We start from the raw sequence: 18,502 nt of genomic DNA on the forward strand, positions 1-18,502 counted from the left end.
GCTGAAGCCTCAGTGTTTTCATTTGTACAGAAGAGCTGGGCTACGTCATTATTGAGGATGGCGATGTTCGTGAAGATTCCTCCTCCAGTTTGCTGTTTAATTATCCACCACCATCCACAACTGGATGTGACAGGAGTTCAGAGCCTTGATCTAATCCATTAGTCTACAGTAGTTAAATTGTCAATATGTAGAAGATTATCAGTGATGGATGGGGATCCGTGAGAATGCTCTGCTGTGGACTAAAATACAAAAAAAAACAAATGTTGGATACATTGAATGATGTGAAGTGCGTCTGCATTACAAACCTTAGCTGCCGACTGAATTTAAATGACAAAAGGTTACATAGATTAATATTTCAGTGAATAATCTGATAAAACACTGAAAAATAAATCGGTGACATTGGAGTTCCATGACGTAAAATGTTGTGTCATGTAATTTGCTTGCATCACGGCAGTATCATGGCACTTGAAGCTGATAAAATATTCAGCAGGTCGTTTCAGTAAATGTAGTTGCTCTCGAGATACCAGCCCTCAATTATCCGGTAATTTTTGTTGGCTGTTGGGGATTATTAAAAGTATATAAATACGATTTACAGTGCAAAAACAAATCATCATTATTCCCAGGTGCTTTATTTAGTGGAATTTGATGGGCTTGCAATTCAAACTGGAACACCAGTTATTATAGGATCATAGATCATAGAATTTATGAAGGTATGCTTCTTATTTTGCTGTCTGTGGAAGATCTAAAAGATACAATTCTCCGATTATAATGTCTCTTTTTAAAAATCTCCCTTTGCTTCTAGGTGGCCTGTATGCAGTTCATTAACATCGTGGTCCATTCTGTAGAGGATATGAATTTCCGAGTGCATCTCCAATATGAGTTCACCAAACTAGGACTGGATGAATACCTGGAAGTGGGTGTTCCATTACTTAGTAATCAGTGCCAGTTGTTCGACAACATTATTCCATTTTCTTATCTGGAATCCAGGAGTGGAATTCTACACCCCTGTCACGGCAGGATCCTAAAATGCGACAAGCCATTCAAATGTCCATTATCTTTGGTGGAACTGTAAAATTCCACCTCACGTTTCTGTCACTGTAGTTTAATTTGTAGTACATCGCAATATTTAAAATAATATTTGATTTGGAGCTTTTAAGGGTATATTTCTTTTGGATTATACGTCTAAATATATAATTTACTCGGGAATAATTTAAGATGATGGAACTATGTCAAGACAACTGCTGTGAATTATAAATGTGTGCCATCTCCCCTGTAGCTTATGATATCAAATCAATATCTTTAGTAAGAAGCTCTTGTCCTAAAGTTGTCTGAGACTAGTATATGGTTGAAAAAGGGGTGAATAAACAGTAGTTGCTTAGATTCTTTTGTTTTACTCCTATAATTAGGATATATTGTTCAAAGTGAAAATATTAATGTTGCTGCCTCAAATGTCAGCATTTACATTTTATACTTTTTTGTTCAGTGCTACGGTTCAAATATTAATGCAATATGACAATAGATATTCAAGGGAATCTCCTGTTCCTCCCTAAATTACATAGAATATACATCACTGAATCAGCCTATCAGCCTCACTGGCCTGTGCTGGTGTTTTGTTTTTGGGGGGGGGGGGAGACCCCAAAAATGTGTTGGACAATTCTTCTCGGATATTCCCAGGTAAGGTTTATGTGGAAATTGTCCAGAAGCGTGAATTTCCCTTGGACGTATGCTGGGAAACATCCAACAAAGTGATTTAAATCATTAACTTTGGGTGCTTCTGCCAGTGATATGTTAATAGTTACTCTGAAATGGTTAGAATAAATAAAATCATTTCTAACTTCAGCGTAACTGTTTTAAATACCCAGACTGAACCACCACCCTGCACATGACACCCCCCACTCTCCCAATATGCAGGGGATCCGCTCACCGCGCCTTCCCAACCCCCCCATGATATCCACCCCTCCCTACTAACACAGGAATCGCCACCCCTCAATCTGATCCCCCTCATCTGACCGGACCCCTGACCCCCACACTGCCTCCCCACCCCAACCAACTCGACTCCCGCAATTCCCTGAGCTGACACACATCCCCCTCCCCCCGACTCGACCACAGATCCTGTTGACCTGACCGCACACTCCCGCAACCCGACCCCACAACCACCCCCGCCCTGACCCAACATCCCTTTGATCCAACCCCCACAGCCCCCCACAACCTGATTGAACCCGCCTGATTCCCCCCCCCCCCCTCCAAAGTCTGAACCCTCACCTCCCACATCCCATTCACTTACCTTTGACAAAGAGCGTCTCCCCGGCCTGTTATTTTCAATGCGGCATTCAAGCTCACCTGCTTTATGGGAGCTATTGGAGCCAGGGACCTGCTGTGCTGCCTGAATCTCACCCTGTCAGTGGCAGGAAGGTTGGGCGCAACAAACAGGTTAGAACTTTAACATAGGCACGTCAGCATGGAGTGGCAATCTGCCACCGATTGCCACTCAGAGGAAGTTATGATTCATTAATATGTTCACAGTACACCTGGTGTAGTCTAATCAAGGTTCTTTATAATGTCTCTACTGTTTGATCTTAGTCCTCTAGAAATAACCCCCAGTGCAGTTTTCCTTTATTTTTATGATGTTATTGACCTGTGTTCTACTTTCAGTGATCTGTACATACGTGTCTCAAGAACCCTTTGCTTCTCGACCCCATTTAGACCTCTATTCTTTATTACTCTTTTTTATTCAGGAAAGTGTGAGTTACCCGATTAACTGAAAATACATCAGAAGTACTGGTATGGAAGGTGGAATTGTCAGCGGAGATGTGTCAGAAACATGGGAAGCTAAAAGTAGAACATTTCCTATTCCTCAGTACTGAGTCCCAGCCAAAAAGATTAATTCAGTACATGCTAAAGCTGAGAAGGGAGAATAGTGCAGTCTGCAAATCATACCAGCCACAGATTACATAACCTTATTCTCAGAGCTTTTGTATGTGAATTTTAGGCCTATATTTAAAAATCACTTAATAATTTGATATGAACTCTAATGTTGAGGAACTGTGTTTGTTTTTTTTTTCAGAAACTGAAAAACACAGAGAGTGACAAACTGCAAGTGCAGATTCAGGCCTATTTGGACAACGTGTTTGATGTGGGTGCATTACTGGAAGATGCTGAAACCAAGAATGCTGCCTTGGAGAGGGTGGAGGAACTGGAAGAAAACATTTCTCATGTAATCATTGCTTTAAATTTTCAAAGAGAACTGCAATGCCCAGTCGATATAATTAAGAAAACTACATTTAGTGATTACCTGCAACCGTGAAATAATTAGTTAATTTCCTTGCAATACTGAGAAATAATTTCAAGACTAAAAGGTTGAGCCAGCTCAGCATTAAAAAGGATTAGATCATTATTACCAGATAATGCAGATGTTTTGTTTGGTGCAGAATGCCATTATAAGTAGACAGCTGTGATGTTGTACGGTCTGATAGATTGTGGGTTTAAAGAACATTTTGTCGTGCAGATTAGCCTATCAATGCTGTCAGATGTAGTTACGGTGATCAGTGGATAATTTTTTTAAAAAGTGGTGCAATAAAATAGTCATAACCAGGCTGTGTATGAACTGTCAGTGAAGAGATATGAAACCTTAATTAAATGGTCATTTTCTGTTTGTGAGACTTTACAGTGCACAGCATGGCTGCTACATTTGCTCATCTGACACCAGTGACTGCCATTCAAAAGTATTTTTTTTATTCGTTCATGGGATTTGGGTGCCAATGGCAAGCCCAGTATTTGTTGCCCATCCCTAATTGCTCTTGAGATGGTGGTGTTGAGCCATCTTGAATTGCTACAGTCCAAGTGGTGCAGATACATCTACAGTGCTTTAGAGAGCAAGTTTCAGGATTTTGACCCACCGACTGAGGAAAAAGCGATATGGTGGCAAGTCAGGGTAGGGTGTGGCCTGGAGGGGAACTTTTTTTACAAACCTCGTAGGGACCGATAACTTTTAAAAAAAAAGAGATATGATTTTCCCAGTGATCATTGCAAAGAATCGCACAAGATTTCATATTTTAAGCCTTTACTGTGAGAAGCAAACTAAAATTGACATTGACTAAACATTATTTAGAACCATAGAAATGATACAGCACAGAAGGGGGCCATTTGGCCCATCTTGTTCATGTCAACCCAAAGACACCCAGGTGCCCTTTCTAATCCCATCTTCCTGCACATGGCCCATTGCCCTGCAGGGTAAAGCACTTAAGGTGCAGATTCAGATACTTTTTAAGAGTTTAGGGTCTCTGCCTTCGCCATCATCAGGCAGTGAATTCCAGACACCCATCATCCTCTGCGTAAAAAATGTTTTCCTCGTGTCCCCTCTGATCCTTCTGCCACTTAGCTTGAATATATAACTCCTGGTTTTTGAACTCTCTGCTAAGGGAAACAGGTTCCTCCTGTCTACTCTCTCTGTCCATAACAATTTTGGATTCTTTGCCTCAAGGAAAATAACCCCAACCTCTTCTATCTCTCTTCCTTGTTACAATTCTTCAGCTCTGGCAACATTTTAGTAAATCTTCTCTGCACTCTCGCCAGAGCAATTACGTCTTTCCTGTAATGCGGTGACCATAACTGTGCACAATAATCCAGTTGTGGCCTTACCAGTGCCTTATACAGTTTCATCGTTATATCTCTAGTTTAGTAAGCAACTAACAGACTAAACTACAGAAAAGGTATTCCCCATTAACATCTTAACACAACTGAAAACCCCACTTTGTGTTTATACCTTAAACCACACTCTCAGCAGAAATGTAGTTCCGTGTTTAAAGTCCCAATCTCCCCCTGGCTTTAACATGATCTCTCCTCCCTGCCCTACCAGGGTGAATAATTTAAACAAAGTCCCCTCACTCAATCTTCTGAGCAGAAACATGAATTTCTAGTAGCAAGGCATCCTATGGTGACTCCTTGGTCTTTAGGTACCCACAAGACTTATTTTGTTGAAATTGGAATCCATCCTCTCCAGCACTCTGCTGTCCTTATCTTCTGCTGGGTGTAATTGTGGGTTTCTTCCCTAAATCTCTAACTGACTGACTCAAAGTGAGTAGAGGGATTCGGGAAAATTCTCGGCTCGGCCCACCCACCTCAGGAAAAAGTGCCTGTCAAGACGGAATCTTCATTGCTGGGGCCAGATGTCAATCAAATAATGTTTGCTCTGGAGAGCAGATGTTCCGTTATTCTAATCCATGTGTAGGCTCTCGGTCAAGTTTACATAATGAGGCTTGGCTGAGTGCCAGAAATATTATAGAATAACATAACACCTGTGCCCCAGAGGCAACATTGTTTGATTGACAGCTCAGGCTGCCTGATCTCTGCAGTCAATTTCACAATATTTGTTGACATAACTTAAGTGGTTTAAATTTTTTTTGTTGTTTTTGAAACTTCAAAGGACCTGGATGATTGACACTTTTATTAACTTGCTGTCCAGACCTTTTTGATAAGAGAAATTTATCAATCAATTACATTTTTCTAAGTTTGTTTTTTTAACAGGCCCCATGATACACTCTGGTATGCTTTGGTTCCAGAAATTGCACTGTGGGCAATAGTACCAGAACTTGGCAAAGAGAGCATAAGGGGACTGAGAGGATGGGTGGAAGGACAGAGTTGGTTAAAGGGGCATGAGGGGACATAGGTGGTTAGTGGGGGGCCATAACCTGGCACAGGGGGCATGAAGGGGACATTTTGAACTTACTTTTTCAAAACTCCCCTAATGCACACTAGGGTTCACGACTCCCATAAGGAGCTGTGAACTACAAGTCTTTAAAAATCAGATCCGACAACAAGAAAATTGTGGCAAAGTGGGAGATACGCATTTTTGCAATGGAGCCGGCTCCTTGCCAGGTTGGGAGTGCCTGATATGGGCTTCTGACAGGAAACTGTCCACACCCTTTAAAGGCAGTCCCAAAATCATGCAGCATGGGAATACGGTTAGGAATTGCAGAAGCGAGTCCAGTCTGCCATTTTTAAAGGACTTCCATGTCAACCCAATTTGGTGCAAATGCAGGCTATTATACACCGTGGAGGCCCCCCCCCCCCCGGAGTCTGATCCACCCTGAGCCCCCCCCCCAACCAGGATGGCCACCGCGGTTGCGGGTCCGAGGTCCCGCCGGGTGGAGCCATGTTAGAACCACGGTGGCGGGAACTCAACCGGTCGACCGCGGAGAATCGCCGCGGGGACCTCTTTCAGCGGCCCCGACTGGTGCCGCGTCGACCGAGCGGCTGGCGCCGATTCTCCAGTCACCGGAGAATCACATCCCGGCGTCGGACCAGCATCGCAGGCCTCATCTCCGATTCTCCGAGCCAGCGTGGGCTCGGAGAATCCCGGCCATTGTTTATATGGCTGGTCTAGTTAAATATCTGATCAGAGGAGGTAGCTAGATTCCATCTTGTTGGAGATGGTCATTATTTGAGGAGTTAAAAATGAAATTGAACATGATGTGTATGGTTAAGCTACTTATTGACTAGAATAATTGATCTATCAGAAATTTCAATTTTATTGGCCCAGGTATTGACGAGCACCAAACAGCAAATAATTTGTCGAACTTCTCATTTCAGTTGTCAGAAAAGTTGCAAGACACTGAAAATGAAGCAATGGAAAAAATTGTGGAACTGGAAAAGCAACTAATGCACAGAAGCAAAGAACTGGAAGTAATAAGAGTAAGTTCATGAAGACGTTTTTGCAGTTATGAGACGTGATGGGTGGGATTTTCCCATAAGGAACTTAAGTGCACAGCATTGCGTGTTCCTCAGGATTTTGGACCTTGAGGAAATCTTGAGGGCTGTCGGTTAGTCAGATGCTGGCTAATTCCCGGTGAGCTAGCTGCTGCTGGTAATGCATCCACTAGAGGCCGAGGATCAACAAGGGACCCAGCCCACAGGTGAGTATGAGCAGAATGGGGTTGCTGGCTGGGCGGAGGTTAAAAGAAAATGCAGAAGGATGGCACTCAGTGGGCTCTTTTCCTCCCAATGCCAGACCCCTCGATCAGGAACTGAGTTCCTTTGAAAATGGAACTCTTCAGAAGCCCATGGGTTTGCTTTTGTAGTTCCCCAAATGGTGGCTTCGCCAACCAGTGGTGGCGAGATGAGGCTCTTATGTGAGCTTCAATAGCCCACTTACAGGCCTCAGTTGGCAGCTGGACAGAAAGACTGTCCAGGAGCTCTGGTGCCCCTGACCAAAGCTGGCACCCTACACTCTCCTGCATGATTAAATGCCCCTGTAAACCCCTGCCTCCAAACTCGTAGCTGAAGACATTAAATTCCATCCATGGAATCATCCCAGCACAGAAGGAGGCCATTCAGCCCATCAAGTCTATTCTGGTTCTGTAGAACAATCAAATCCGTCTCATTTGCCCACTCAATCCCCATGGTCCTGCAAGTTTATTTCCCTCAAGTGCCCATCCAATTTCCTTTTTGAATCATCCATTACCTCCACTTCCACCATTTTCAAAGGCAGTGAGTTATCACTCACTATAGAAAAACGTTCTACCTCACATTCCCCTTTAAATTTCTTATCTAAAACCTTAAATCTGCACCTCTTAGTGGAGACTGACGAATGAAGTTTTTTTCTGTCACAATTGGGGGAGGGGGGGGGGGGGGGTAAAGTGTATAAAAATGAATGATTTCAAACTACCAGAACAAAGATATTTGCAGTCTGTTTACCTGACGTCTATCTGAATTTATTCAATGTTAATTTTTCAGGAGCCTTTTGTTGGCCTTTGATTGAACCTTATGTTTACTTAACAGCAATTAAGCATTGTAATATTAACAGGAAGCACACCTACACTTTACAGTGCTCCTGACCTTAATTAGAGATTCTAAAACTTATGGTGGCTATACACAAGAAAAAGAGAAATTCGCTTAGTACATAGAAAAACAAATAGTACTTCTCGCATATGTTTTTTCTCCTTTACACTTCCAAGTATTGCACTCACATTTCTGTGATACCATTCAAAACATCTGTAAAGAGGGAGTCTAGGTAGCAATTAACCTTGAATTCACCAGTACTTCCTGAGATATGTGACCTTACTAATGCAGTGTGAAGAGCATAACATAACACTGCTGTAGTTATAGTACTGCATTGTTTGACTTATTGTGAGTAATGTTTAAATATAATTGACCCAGAGGCTAAAATTTCCAAGTAATTTAAAATTGCTCTTTGACCTAAGGATTTGGGTTAGAGCTGTAATCTTACAGGCCTGATTAGCAATTGAATATGATGCCAATACTCTGTATCTGAAATTACTTGGAGGCGCAATTTCTGCAGATCTGCTAATCCATAACTGCTCTTTTATTCCCATTCTTGATTTCGATCTCTCAGAAGGTTGTCTCCCACTTGAGTGATTTCTGCATTTCAGTGAACATTGCAGTAAAATACAGTCACCATAGCCCCAGATAGTCCTTTCCCTTTTGAGGGGGTGAGCTGACTGGTGGTGATTTAACCTGCGAATCACCACACCTCAAAGGAGGTGCAAGGTTGAGAAGGCCTTCATCAATAACATCAGCTGGTAAGGGAATTGAACCTGTGCTGCTGGCCTTGCTTTGCATCACAAACCAGCTGTCCAGCCAACTGAGCTGAACCAGCCCCCAATTATATATCTCCATAATATGTGTGCTGATGGCACCCAGATCTACTTCACCACCACCTCTGACTCCTGCACTGTCTCAATATTGTCAGACTGCTTGACCAACATTCAATAATGAAAAAGCATAAATTTCCTTCAACTAGAAATTGGGAAGAATGAAGCCATTGACATTCGCAAGTTCCATACCCTAGTCACTGATTCTAGGCCGCTTCTAGGCAACTATCTGAGGCTGAACAAGACTGCCTTGGTGTTGTAGTTAACTCCGATCCTATACTGTACCATCATGAAGGCTGTTCCACAGCACCTCCTCCACAGTAGTCCTCAACACCGGGGTCCCACACACAACTGAGTGGCAAGATTCTACTCCAATTTAATCTATACGTTTGCAGATGATATGACTGTGGTGGGTCGTATCTCCATCAATGACGAATCAGACTACAGAAGGGTGATAGATCACTTAGTTGCATGGTGTACCGAAAACAACCTCTCTCTAAATGTTGGAAAGAGCAAGGAAGTCATCATCGACTTCAGAAAGTGTAGCACAACACCCCAGCACCCCCCCCCCCCCCCCCCCCCCCCCGATAGCTTTAAGTTCCTGGGGGGTCACCATCACCAACAGTCTGTCCTGGTCCACTCACGTTGATGCAACAGTCAAGAAAGCCCAACAACAGCCTGGATTCTCTAAAAATGCGGCTAAGTGTTGACGCCGGTGTAAAGACCGGAGTGTTTCACGCCGGTGTCAACGGCCTCTTCTATAGTCCACAGGGGGACAGCACGGCGCCAGAATGCTCCGCGCTGCTCCAGCTGCCGTACGCGGCCCTGCACTGCTCCCCGTGGGTCCACGCACGTGCGCAGCGGCTGCTTGCGCGCCAGCGCCGCGCAATGTGGTGGAGCCACACAGTGGGCCGGCGCGGAAGAAGGTAGGACCACCCTAGATCACGCTCGCCTGCCGATCAGTGGCCCCCGATCGTGGGCCTGTCCGTCGTGGAGGCCACCCCCCCTTCCCCCCCCACAACCAGGACGGCCACCGCAGCCACAACGCCGAGCTCCCGCTGGCTGGAACCATACGTGAACCACGCTGGCAGGAACCTGGACAGACGACCGCAGACAATCGCCACGGGGGCCTCTTTCAATAGCCCCCAATCGGCGCCGTGTCGACCGCGCACGCGCGACTGGCGCAATCGCGGGTCTGAGGCCCCATTCTCCGTCCCCGCGCCGAGCACCATTTCGATGCGGAGGCTTGGAGAATCCCGCCCAATATCTCTACTTCCTACAGGAGCTAAATAAATTTGGCATGTCTGCATCAACTCTCACAAACGTCTACAGATGTGCCATAGAGAGCATCATATCCGGCTGCATCACAGCTTGGTATAGCAACTGCTCGTCCCAAGGTTGCAAGAAACTGCAGAGTGTGGTGAACTTGGCTCAACACATTACACAAGCTTGCCATCCCCCCACTGATTTTGTATACACCTTGCGCTGCCTCAGAAAGGCAGACTGCATTGTCAGAGACACCTCCCACCCAGGCTTTGCCCTCTTCCAGACCCTTCCATCAGGCAGAAGATGCAGAAGTCTGAAGGCCCGGGCATCCAGATATAGGAACAGCTTCTTCCCCACAGCTATTAGACTCCTCAACGGCTCCCCCTCGGATTGATCTGTTCCCTGTAGGAACACTGTTCACGACACCCTATGCTGCTCTTGTTTGGCCCTTGTTCCACACTGTAACCAATCACTATTTGTTAATATACCATTGTCAATGTACTATGTCAATTATTCTTTTGTCTGCTATGTACGTAATATGTACATTCCCTTGGCCGCAGAAAAATACTTTTCACTGTACTTTGGTACATATGACAATAAAAATATCAATCAATCAATCCTCAAAACCTACCTCTTTGACCAAACTTTTAGTCACCTGCCATGATATCCTGTTGTAAGGCTCAGTAATGCTTCCTGAGAAGCGCCTTCAGATGTTTTATCATATTAAAGGCGCCGTTATGGAGTGATGCCTTCTCAGCAGTGCCATCCATTGAAAAAAAGCATTAGATTGAGGCCCCATCTAGCCTGTCAAATAGGCATAAAGAATTCTTGCCACATCTTGAAGCAGAGCTCTATAGTTCTCTTTCTGTCCTGGCCAACATTTATCTGTCGACCCACATCACAAAAACAGTTTAAAACAGTCATTAATCTCATTGCAATTTGTGGGACTTTGTCCACCGATTGTCTGCTTTATTTCCCCACATTACAAAAATGATAACATTAAAAAAAATACTTTATTAGAGGTGAATCGGTTTGAGGAATTCTAAGACTGTGTGAGACATATAAATGCAAGATCTTTCTTTCTATGCATAACATGACTGTACTTTTGGTAGATCAAATCAGGGCAGGACCTATTCAGCTAATGTTAGGGAATTGGGGAGAGTTGCAGAACATAGAGATCTAGAGGTACAGGTTCATAGCTCCTTGAAGATGGAGTCGCAGGTAGACAGGGTGGTGAAGAAGGCATTCAGCATGCTAGGTTTTATTGGTCAGAATATTGAATACAGGATGATGTACCATCGATTGCACGCGAGGCGAGTGATTTACCAAAGTCTGGCTTTAATTAACTAGAACACAGCTCTGCGATCGTCTACAGTGGAAAGGGACGATCGTCAGGCGTTTGAGCATTTATACCTCGTTAATAGAGGCGTGGTTAACTCAGCCTCTCGGCCAATCGGTCGAGAGGCACATGACCGACCAGGGCCAATGGTAAGCCGACGTTCTGGCCCAATGGCAGACGAGTATGCAGATCATATCATCACACAGGAGTTGGGACGTCTTGTTGAAGTTGTACAAGACCCCACATGGAATACTGTGTTCAGTTCTGGTCACCCTATTATGGGAAGGATATTGTTAAACCAGAAAGAGTGCAGAAGAGATTTACGAGGATGCTACCAGGACTTGATAGTCTGAGTTATAAGGAGAGGCTGGATAGGCTGGGACTTTTTTCCCTGGAGCGTAGGAGGCTTAGGGGTGAACTTATAGAGGCCTACAAAATAATGAGGAGCATTGATAAGGTAGATAATCAATATCTTTTCCCACAGGCAGAGTTTGGAACTAGAGGGCATAGGTTTGAGGTGAGAGGAGACAGATACAAAAGAGACCAGAGAGGAAATTTCTTCACACAGAGGGTGGTGATCATCTGGAACGAGCTGCCAGAGGCAGTGGTAGAGGCGGGTACAATGTTTCCTTTAAAAAGCAGTTGGACAGTTACATGGGCAGGGTGGGTATAGGGGGATATGGGCCAAATGCAGGCAAGTGGGACTAGCTTAGTGATAGAAACTGGGCGGCATGGACAAGCTGGGCCGAAGGGCCTGTTTCCATGCTGTAAACATCTATGATTCTGTGACTTTGAGGAAGAGCTGTAATTTCTGAGTGTAAACCAGTGGTCAACCTAATTCCAAAACAAGTTTGAATTATTGAGGTTGATGACAAGCCAGTGCAGCCTGATCTTCAGACTGATTACATATCAGTATGATTCGTATTCACATTAAGCTTTTGTCAGTTGTTAACACCAGTTATACACCAATGCTACAGTCCACAGGATGCTGATTTCCTGAACTTCAGTCAAACCTTAGTTTATTGCACTGTTTGGTTTCTCCAGGCTGTAAGTGTGACCTGAACCTGACCCCTTTACAAATTTGCTGCTGCATACTAGAACGCAGTGACGCTTATGTTGAAAGTGCCTTGCATTTTAAATGTGTCTCAAGAATGGGAGACCAGCTGGAAACGTTATGAATGATTCATGATTTGAGATAGAGCATTTGGCTATACTTGAGTTATCATTTTGTTTTTTTGAGGGTATAAACTTGTTTTTTTTTGAGTTTCTTCTCTCCCCCCCCCCCCCACCCTCTTTTATCCAGATTTCCACAGTCAATTTAATGGCTTGTTTCAGGGTTTCAGCAAATGCTCTTTCAGTTGCACCGTAAGGCACTTGAGAGATACCTTTTCCTTCTGAACTTCAGTCATTGTGGATTAGCGTTTAACCTCCACGTGGGAATTCTGTGGTATCCTGTCAAGTTCTTATCCTGCCCCACTATTTAAGCATCAATATACAATTTGAAGATGTCCCAATTATTAAGAGCAAGTGGAGTACTTTGGTTTTCTTTGTAGTAAAATGTGGAGAGGAGTGCGAGGAATTTAGTCACGGTTTAAAAAAGATGCAAGCAAGTGCAAATCTCAATATTTCTTTGTTGGGAGTGATTTAGAGAGTAAACTTTTTCCTTGGGTAATTTATTTTCCTTCTCCCTTTCCAGGAGGTTTACAAAGATACCAACACCCAGGTTCACACGCTGAGGAGAATGATCAAAGAGAAGGAGGAGACCATACAAAGACATAATCACCTAGAGAAAAAGATTCATGAATTAGAGAAGCAAGGGTCAATCAAAGTCCAGAAGAAAGGAGATGGTAACATTGCCATTCTACCAGTTTTGTCTTCCACGACACTGTCTCCGGGTGCAGGGCAAGTACCTAGCATTTATACAGGACCACCGCTTGAAGGATCGGGAATGCCACCTCTTCCCCCCCCTCCTCCATGCCTGTCGGGTGCAGGTAAGGCATACTGAGATTCGCTTCTAAATTATTTGTGGAGCATGTCACTGAGGACTAAACATGTTACAATTCCATGGCCCTAGCTGGCTGGCAATAACTATGTTGCTATTTTAATGGGAAAATATAGGCCGGAATTATCCAGCCTTTGGGATTCTCTTTTCCCGCTGGCAGCGCACCGTTTCCTGTTGGTTTCCAGGTGGCGTGGGCGGCTTCAATGGGAAATCCCATTGGCAAATGGCGACACGAGAGAATCCAGCCGCCAGCGAATGGTGTGCCGCTGAGGACACGTGGCTGCAGGAACCGGAGACTCCCGTCTATAATCTTAAATAGTAACAGTTTAAATCTGAGTTTCTGTTGAATGGGTGTGACCTTGGAAAAGTTTATTAGTAGCAGTAAGAATTATTGAAAAGACTATGCAAGCACAATGAAGATAGTATTCTATCTAAACCTCATCTCACCCACTTGTAACATTAAATTGAGGTTTCCTGCTGTAATCTGGGATTTTTGAAATAAACACGTAGTAGTGTGTTTAATACTGTTTTATGCTTACCTGTTTAGGTAGCTTTGTCGGAAATGCAGTAATCATTTAATCTTCATCCCGTGACAGAAGAAAATGCTTGCAGGCCTGACAGTAGCGTTTATGCCTTGTCTGAAAGCTAATCATAACTTTTGTGTTTGTAATTTTGGCAGTACAAAATGGGCCCGTGTCTGCCCAATCATCGTCAGCTCTTCCTGCTCCTCCACCACCGCCGCCGCCAACTTCCGAAGCTCCGCCTGCTCCTGCTCCTCCACCGCCGCCACCACCACCCCCACCCCCACCAGCAGCTCCTCCATTGCCTGGGACAGCCCCAACTCTCATTTTTAACCCTGGCTTAGCAGGTAACACCATGTTATCCAGTCGCAAAGTGTCACTCAGACACTCGGTTTATGAGTGATGAGACACTAATTGTTATTTTATTAGTTCAGGTAATATGGCTAATATACATTGGGTGAAAAAAAGGACTGGTTCATTGGGAAATAAAAAGGAATACTCAGCAATATTGGAAGTTTGCCTACTGGATCCAGACAACACTGTGACTGTAAATGTAGAAAGTTGCATTCCATCTATTCTATCCTGGGCAGTAAAAATGGGATGTGCATGGGTGTGATGTATGTTACTTAATTTGTGACTTTCAGCTACAGAGCTGTAGAACCTGTTGCCCCGGACGTTACGGGAAGAGGGGGTGGGAATGGAGTCTTGTGATTGTTTGGGTTTCATGGTAGAGGTCGGGAGTGGTCAGAGCCTGGCAGCCAGGAGTGAGAAGATAAAATGGGGGCGGGGGAGAACAGAATTGGGCAAAGGATTATGCAATCTTGCATCAGGCAGCTTGAGATTGAAGTCTGGAGGGACAATGGGAGGTTGAGGATGGTTGATTGCAGCAGTGGAGGGAGGCCAAAGATTTGCTTGAGGGATTGGTGGAGCACTTCCCCTGGTCCACAGGGAATGCGCTAAAAGCACATCCCTCTGCAACCTGCTACTTGAGACTCCACTTCACTGCCATCTCTTGAGTCGGAGATGAATCCCCTGAATAATTTTTTAAAATTATTAGCCCCCCCCGCCGACCATCTCTGACCCATTGTGGAGATTTAGTATGAATCCCAATAAGAAAATTTTTAATTTTAATTTTTAATTTTCAAGTCGACCAGGTGAAGAAGTTAGAGAATGGGGAAATTCTAGAAAGTAATTCGTTCAATGTGATTTGTATTTTGCATTCTCTTCATATCACCATTCTTTTTTTTTCTTTTAAATTTAGATTACCCAATTATTTTTTCCAATTAAGGGGCAATTTAGTGTGGCCAATCCACCTACTCTGCACATTTTTGGGTTGTGGGGGCGAAACCCACGCAGACACGGGGAGAATGTGCAAACTCCACACAGACAGTGACCCAGGGCCGGGATTCGAACCTGGGACCTCAGCGCCGTGAGGCGGTTGTGCTAACCACTAGGCCACCGTGCTGCCCTTATATCACTATTCTAATCTTACGTTATCTGCGACAGCAGATAGGGGCTGAAGAACTAGCAGAAAACAGGCATGCAACTCAGGAAATGATTGGTATCCAGAAATTATTTTTATTTTTAAAAAACCATCAGTTTAGAGGGACAAAGGAAAAATAATGGGACTGGGAAGTGGGGAGGGAGTGGCAAAATAGGAAAGCTACCCAGTGTAATCTTTACAAAGCATGGTTCTGACATTCTGTGTTAGGGGGAAAAGGTAACGAAGGAATAAAGACAGAAAAGGGAGAAATGATGACAGAAATGTAGCGACCGTAACAAAAAATCATCATGAATTAAATTGACATTAAACAATGCTTTTGGATTGAAAGAGATAAATCTTCTTTGATTCTCTTATTGGGTTGGAATTGCATGATATGGTCGTCTCATTATGGCTACTGGATGTAAAATCAATGGCATATACAGTGGATCAGTGAGGTTGTATCAATCACATGACATAGCTCTGTATAGTAATTGGGCTTCTGGTAAGACAATAATAAACTTTTCGCAAATTAAAAATATTATAAAAATAAAAGATCGGACAATAAATGTCATGACGAATGCATGGAATTTGTGAAAGTTGCAAAATTATTGAGGTCCATCTTGTTCTCTGTGTGGCAAAATGGTGCAATAAATTTCCTCAGGCACTTTCAGCAGTGAGAATGCCTGCCAATGATAAATGATTTCTGCTGTCTCTTGCACACTATTTAATAACTTCTCTTTTGCTAACTCGTCTTTCTTTATCTACCCTGTCTGCTTCCATACAAGAGGGACCAATCAAGCTGTTCTGTAGGTTTCTTTATGCTCTATTGGTGCATTACGCTGTATCTGTCTTTCAAGCAGTGATACATGATGTTGACTATGGTTCTTTCAATGCATTTTATTGAACAAAAATAAAACACACCAAGCGGTTTATCTCAGTATATTGCAACACTTTCTTCTGTTTCCCAGTTACCTTTGTCTGCTTGAAGTAAAAGTTAATGATAAATGTTATAATTAACCTTCCCCCCCCACCCCACCATGGATTTGATATTTTTATTCACGATTCCAAGTGTTGGCCCAGTTGTTTGAATCAACCTGTGAAACAATTACTCACTAAAAAAATACGTCTATGTTTGTTGCTATAATTAAGAGCTGAAGTGAATTGGATCATATATGTGAGGTAATAATCACAGTGGGTGGCTGCGACAGTCAAATTCTATATAGTATTCTCGTTCCCAGATCAGCAGGTGTTTTATTTTTGGATATTGTGGATTAAACCCTGAAAATTCTAAATTGCCTTGAAAGATACCATGTGCAGTATCTCTCTTGTTTGTCCTAGTTCATGCATGTTCCAAGTGTTTTATTGTGGTACATTAATACAGTTAGTACATGTGTTCAATTTGAATGTGTCCACTCTTAATCATGGAGTTAGATGACATAAGTAGAGCCTGAGCACTGTAGATCAACTTATTTAAACTTAAATTGTGACCTCAAATGACAGGAATGGCAACTTGCACTTGCAATTGCAAGTTTGAATAATAGTCACTTGGTTGTACAGAACTTGAGTGTTGCTGAAAAAAGAGTCATGTCGAAGTTTTTTATCCTGCACTCATCAGGACATTTCACACGAAAACCAATATAAGGGGGAAATCAACAATTTATACTGTTTGAGAAGAGTACTGATTGCTTGACAACTGGACTCTGATAGACGGCAATTCCTCTCCCAATCAGATGAATGCAAGATGAAAAGCCTTCGACATGCCTCTTTTGTCAGCAATTTTGAACAATTCATTGAATAATTTGTCGATTTACAAATGGTTTTGATATTACCCCTGACTAGGCCATAACTGCACATTTACCAAGGCAGTTTGTCAGGTCTGTGTAGTTCACTAATCTGGGAGAAGTTAAAATTTAAGTAAATGCCGAAACTAGCCATGAAAATATTTGGAATAATTTAGTTTGGTCTTGGAATGCTAAATCTGACTGAAAATAATTAATATTTAACCTGCTTTGCCCTGTTACCTGTTAGTACCCAGGTGGATGTTTTTCAGTGCCAGTAAAGAAAACTATAAAAACAAATCTGTTATTTGTTATGTGCTCACTTATGGGGCCTCCAAAGATCCTATCATGATGAATATTTTCTGAAGCATAATAAAAATAGAAATGTAACCTTTCCTGCTGTCATTTGGGTCACAGATAATTGCAAACTCTGTTAAATTTGTAATTGCATGAGAATTGGCGAGCCATTAAACCTCATAAGTGCAATGAAAGTTTGGACAGAATTGAATTTAGTATGTTATGGATGGCTTAAGTGATGAGGAACAAACTCTGAACCATTTTTTTGAGCAGCTGTGAAGATCAAGAAACCTATCAAGACAAAATTTCGTATGCCAGTCTTTAACTGGGTGGCACTGAAGCCTAATCAGATCAATGGCACCGTCTTCAATGACATTGATGATGAGAGAATTCTAGAGGTACGTCTTCAGATTACATAAGGATAAATATAGAGACGGATATTAAAAACCATGGGCGGGATTCTCCAAAATGGAGGCAGAGTGTTTGCACCGTCGTGAACGCCGTCGCATTTCACGACAACACAAAACGGGCGCGGGCACTACCGATTCTGGCCCCCACAGGGGGCCAGCGCGGCGCTGGAGCGGTTCACGCCGCTCCAGCCTTCCTTCCCGGCGCCAACTGGGTGCCGTGCCAACCCGCGCATGCGCAGTGACGCCGTGCCAACCCGCGCATGCGCAATTGGGCCGCGCCAACCTGCGAAGGCGCAGGGGACTTTCTCAATGTGCCAGCCCCAACGCAACATGGCGTGGGGGTTCAGGGGCTGGCCGCGTAATAAAATAGGGCCGGGGCACGAGAGGCCGGCCCGCCGATTGGTGGGCTCCGATTGTGGGCCAGACCCCAACGGAGGCTCTCCCGGTGAAAGAACGCTTTTCCCCACCCCACACGCCACCCCCCTGATCCTACGCACAGAGTTGCTGCCGGCTGCGATCAGGGGGGAACGGCGCCGGCGGGACTCTGCCGTTTCCGCGTGCCGCTAAGCCCATCAAGGCCGGAGAATCGTCGGCCCAGCCGACCAGCGCCACGCCGATTCTCCGTTCCTCGGAGAATTGCCTGCTGACGTCGGACCAGCGTCGCGGCAAAAAATGGCGTGGACGCCGATTCTCCCATACGGTACGGCATGGGAGAATCCCGCCCTATGTCTGTCATTTTACATTAATACATAGAAGATAGGAGCAGGAAGAGGCCTTTTGACCCTTTGAGCCTGCTC

General features: G+C 44.0%; 1 protein-coding gene across 13 annotated transcripts in view; it reads left to right on the forward strand.

The window, feature by feature from the left end:
* Positions 1 to 18,502, forward strand: part of LOC119961940 (formin-like protein 2) — a 314,356-nt gene that overhangs the window by 256,158 nt on the left and 39,696 nt on the right. For 8 of the 13 annotated variants that reach the window (XM_038789533.1, XM_038789532.1, XM_038789536.1 and 5 more), the window contains 7 exons: positions 803 to 913; positions 3,065 to 3,214; positions 6,589 to 6,690; positions 12,911 to 13,205; positions 13,896 to 14,084; positions 16,006 to 16,026; positions 17,569 to 17,693. In XM_038789533.1, coding sequence (XP_038645461.1) covers positions 803 to 913; positions 3,065 to 3,214; positions 6,589 to 6,690; positions 12,911 to 13,205; positions 13,896 to 14,084; positions 16,006 to 16,026; positions 17,569 to 17,693 — 993 coding nt within the window. The remainder of the gene's footprint in view (positions 1 to 802; positions 914 to 3,064; positions 3,215 to 6,588; positions 6,691 to 12,910; positions 13,206 to 13,895; positions 14,085 to 16,005; positions 16,027 to 17,568; positions 17,694 to 18,502) is intronic. The other 5 variants (XM_038789537.1, XM_038789535.1, XM_038789544.1 and 2 more) reach the window with 1 other exon arrangement.

This window comes from Scyliorhinus canicula, chromosome 2 (assembly GCF_902713615.1).
Source record: "Scyliorhinus canicula chromosome 2, sScyCan1.1, whole genome shotgun sequence".
Classification (NCBI taxonomy): domain Eukaryota; kingdom Metazoa; phylum Chordata; class Chondrichthyes; order Carcharhiniformes; family Scyliorhinidae; genus Scyliorhinus; species Scyliorhinus canicula.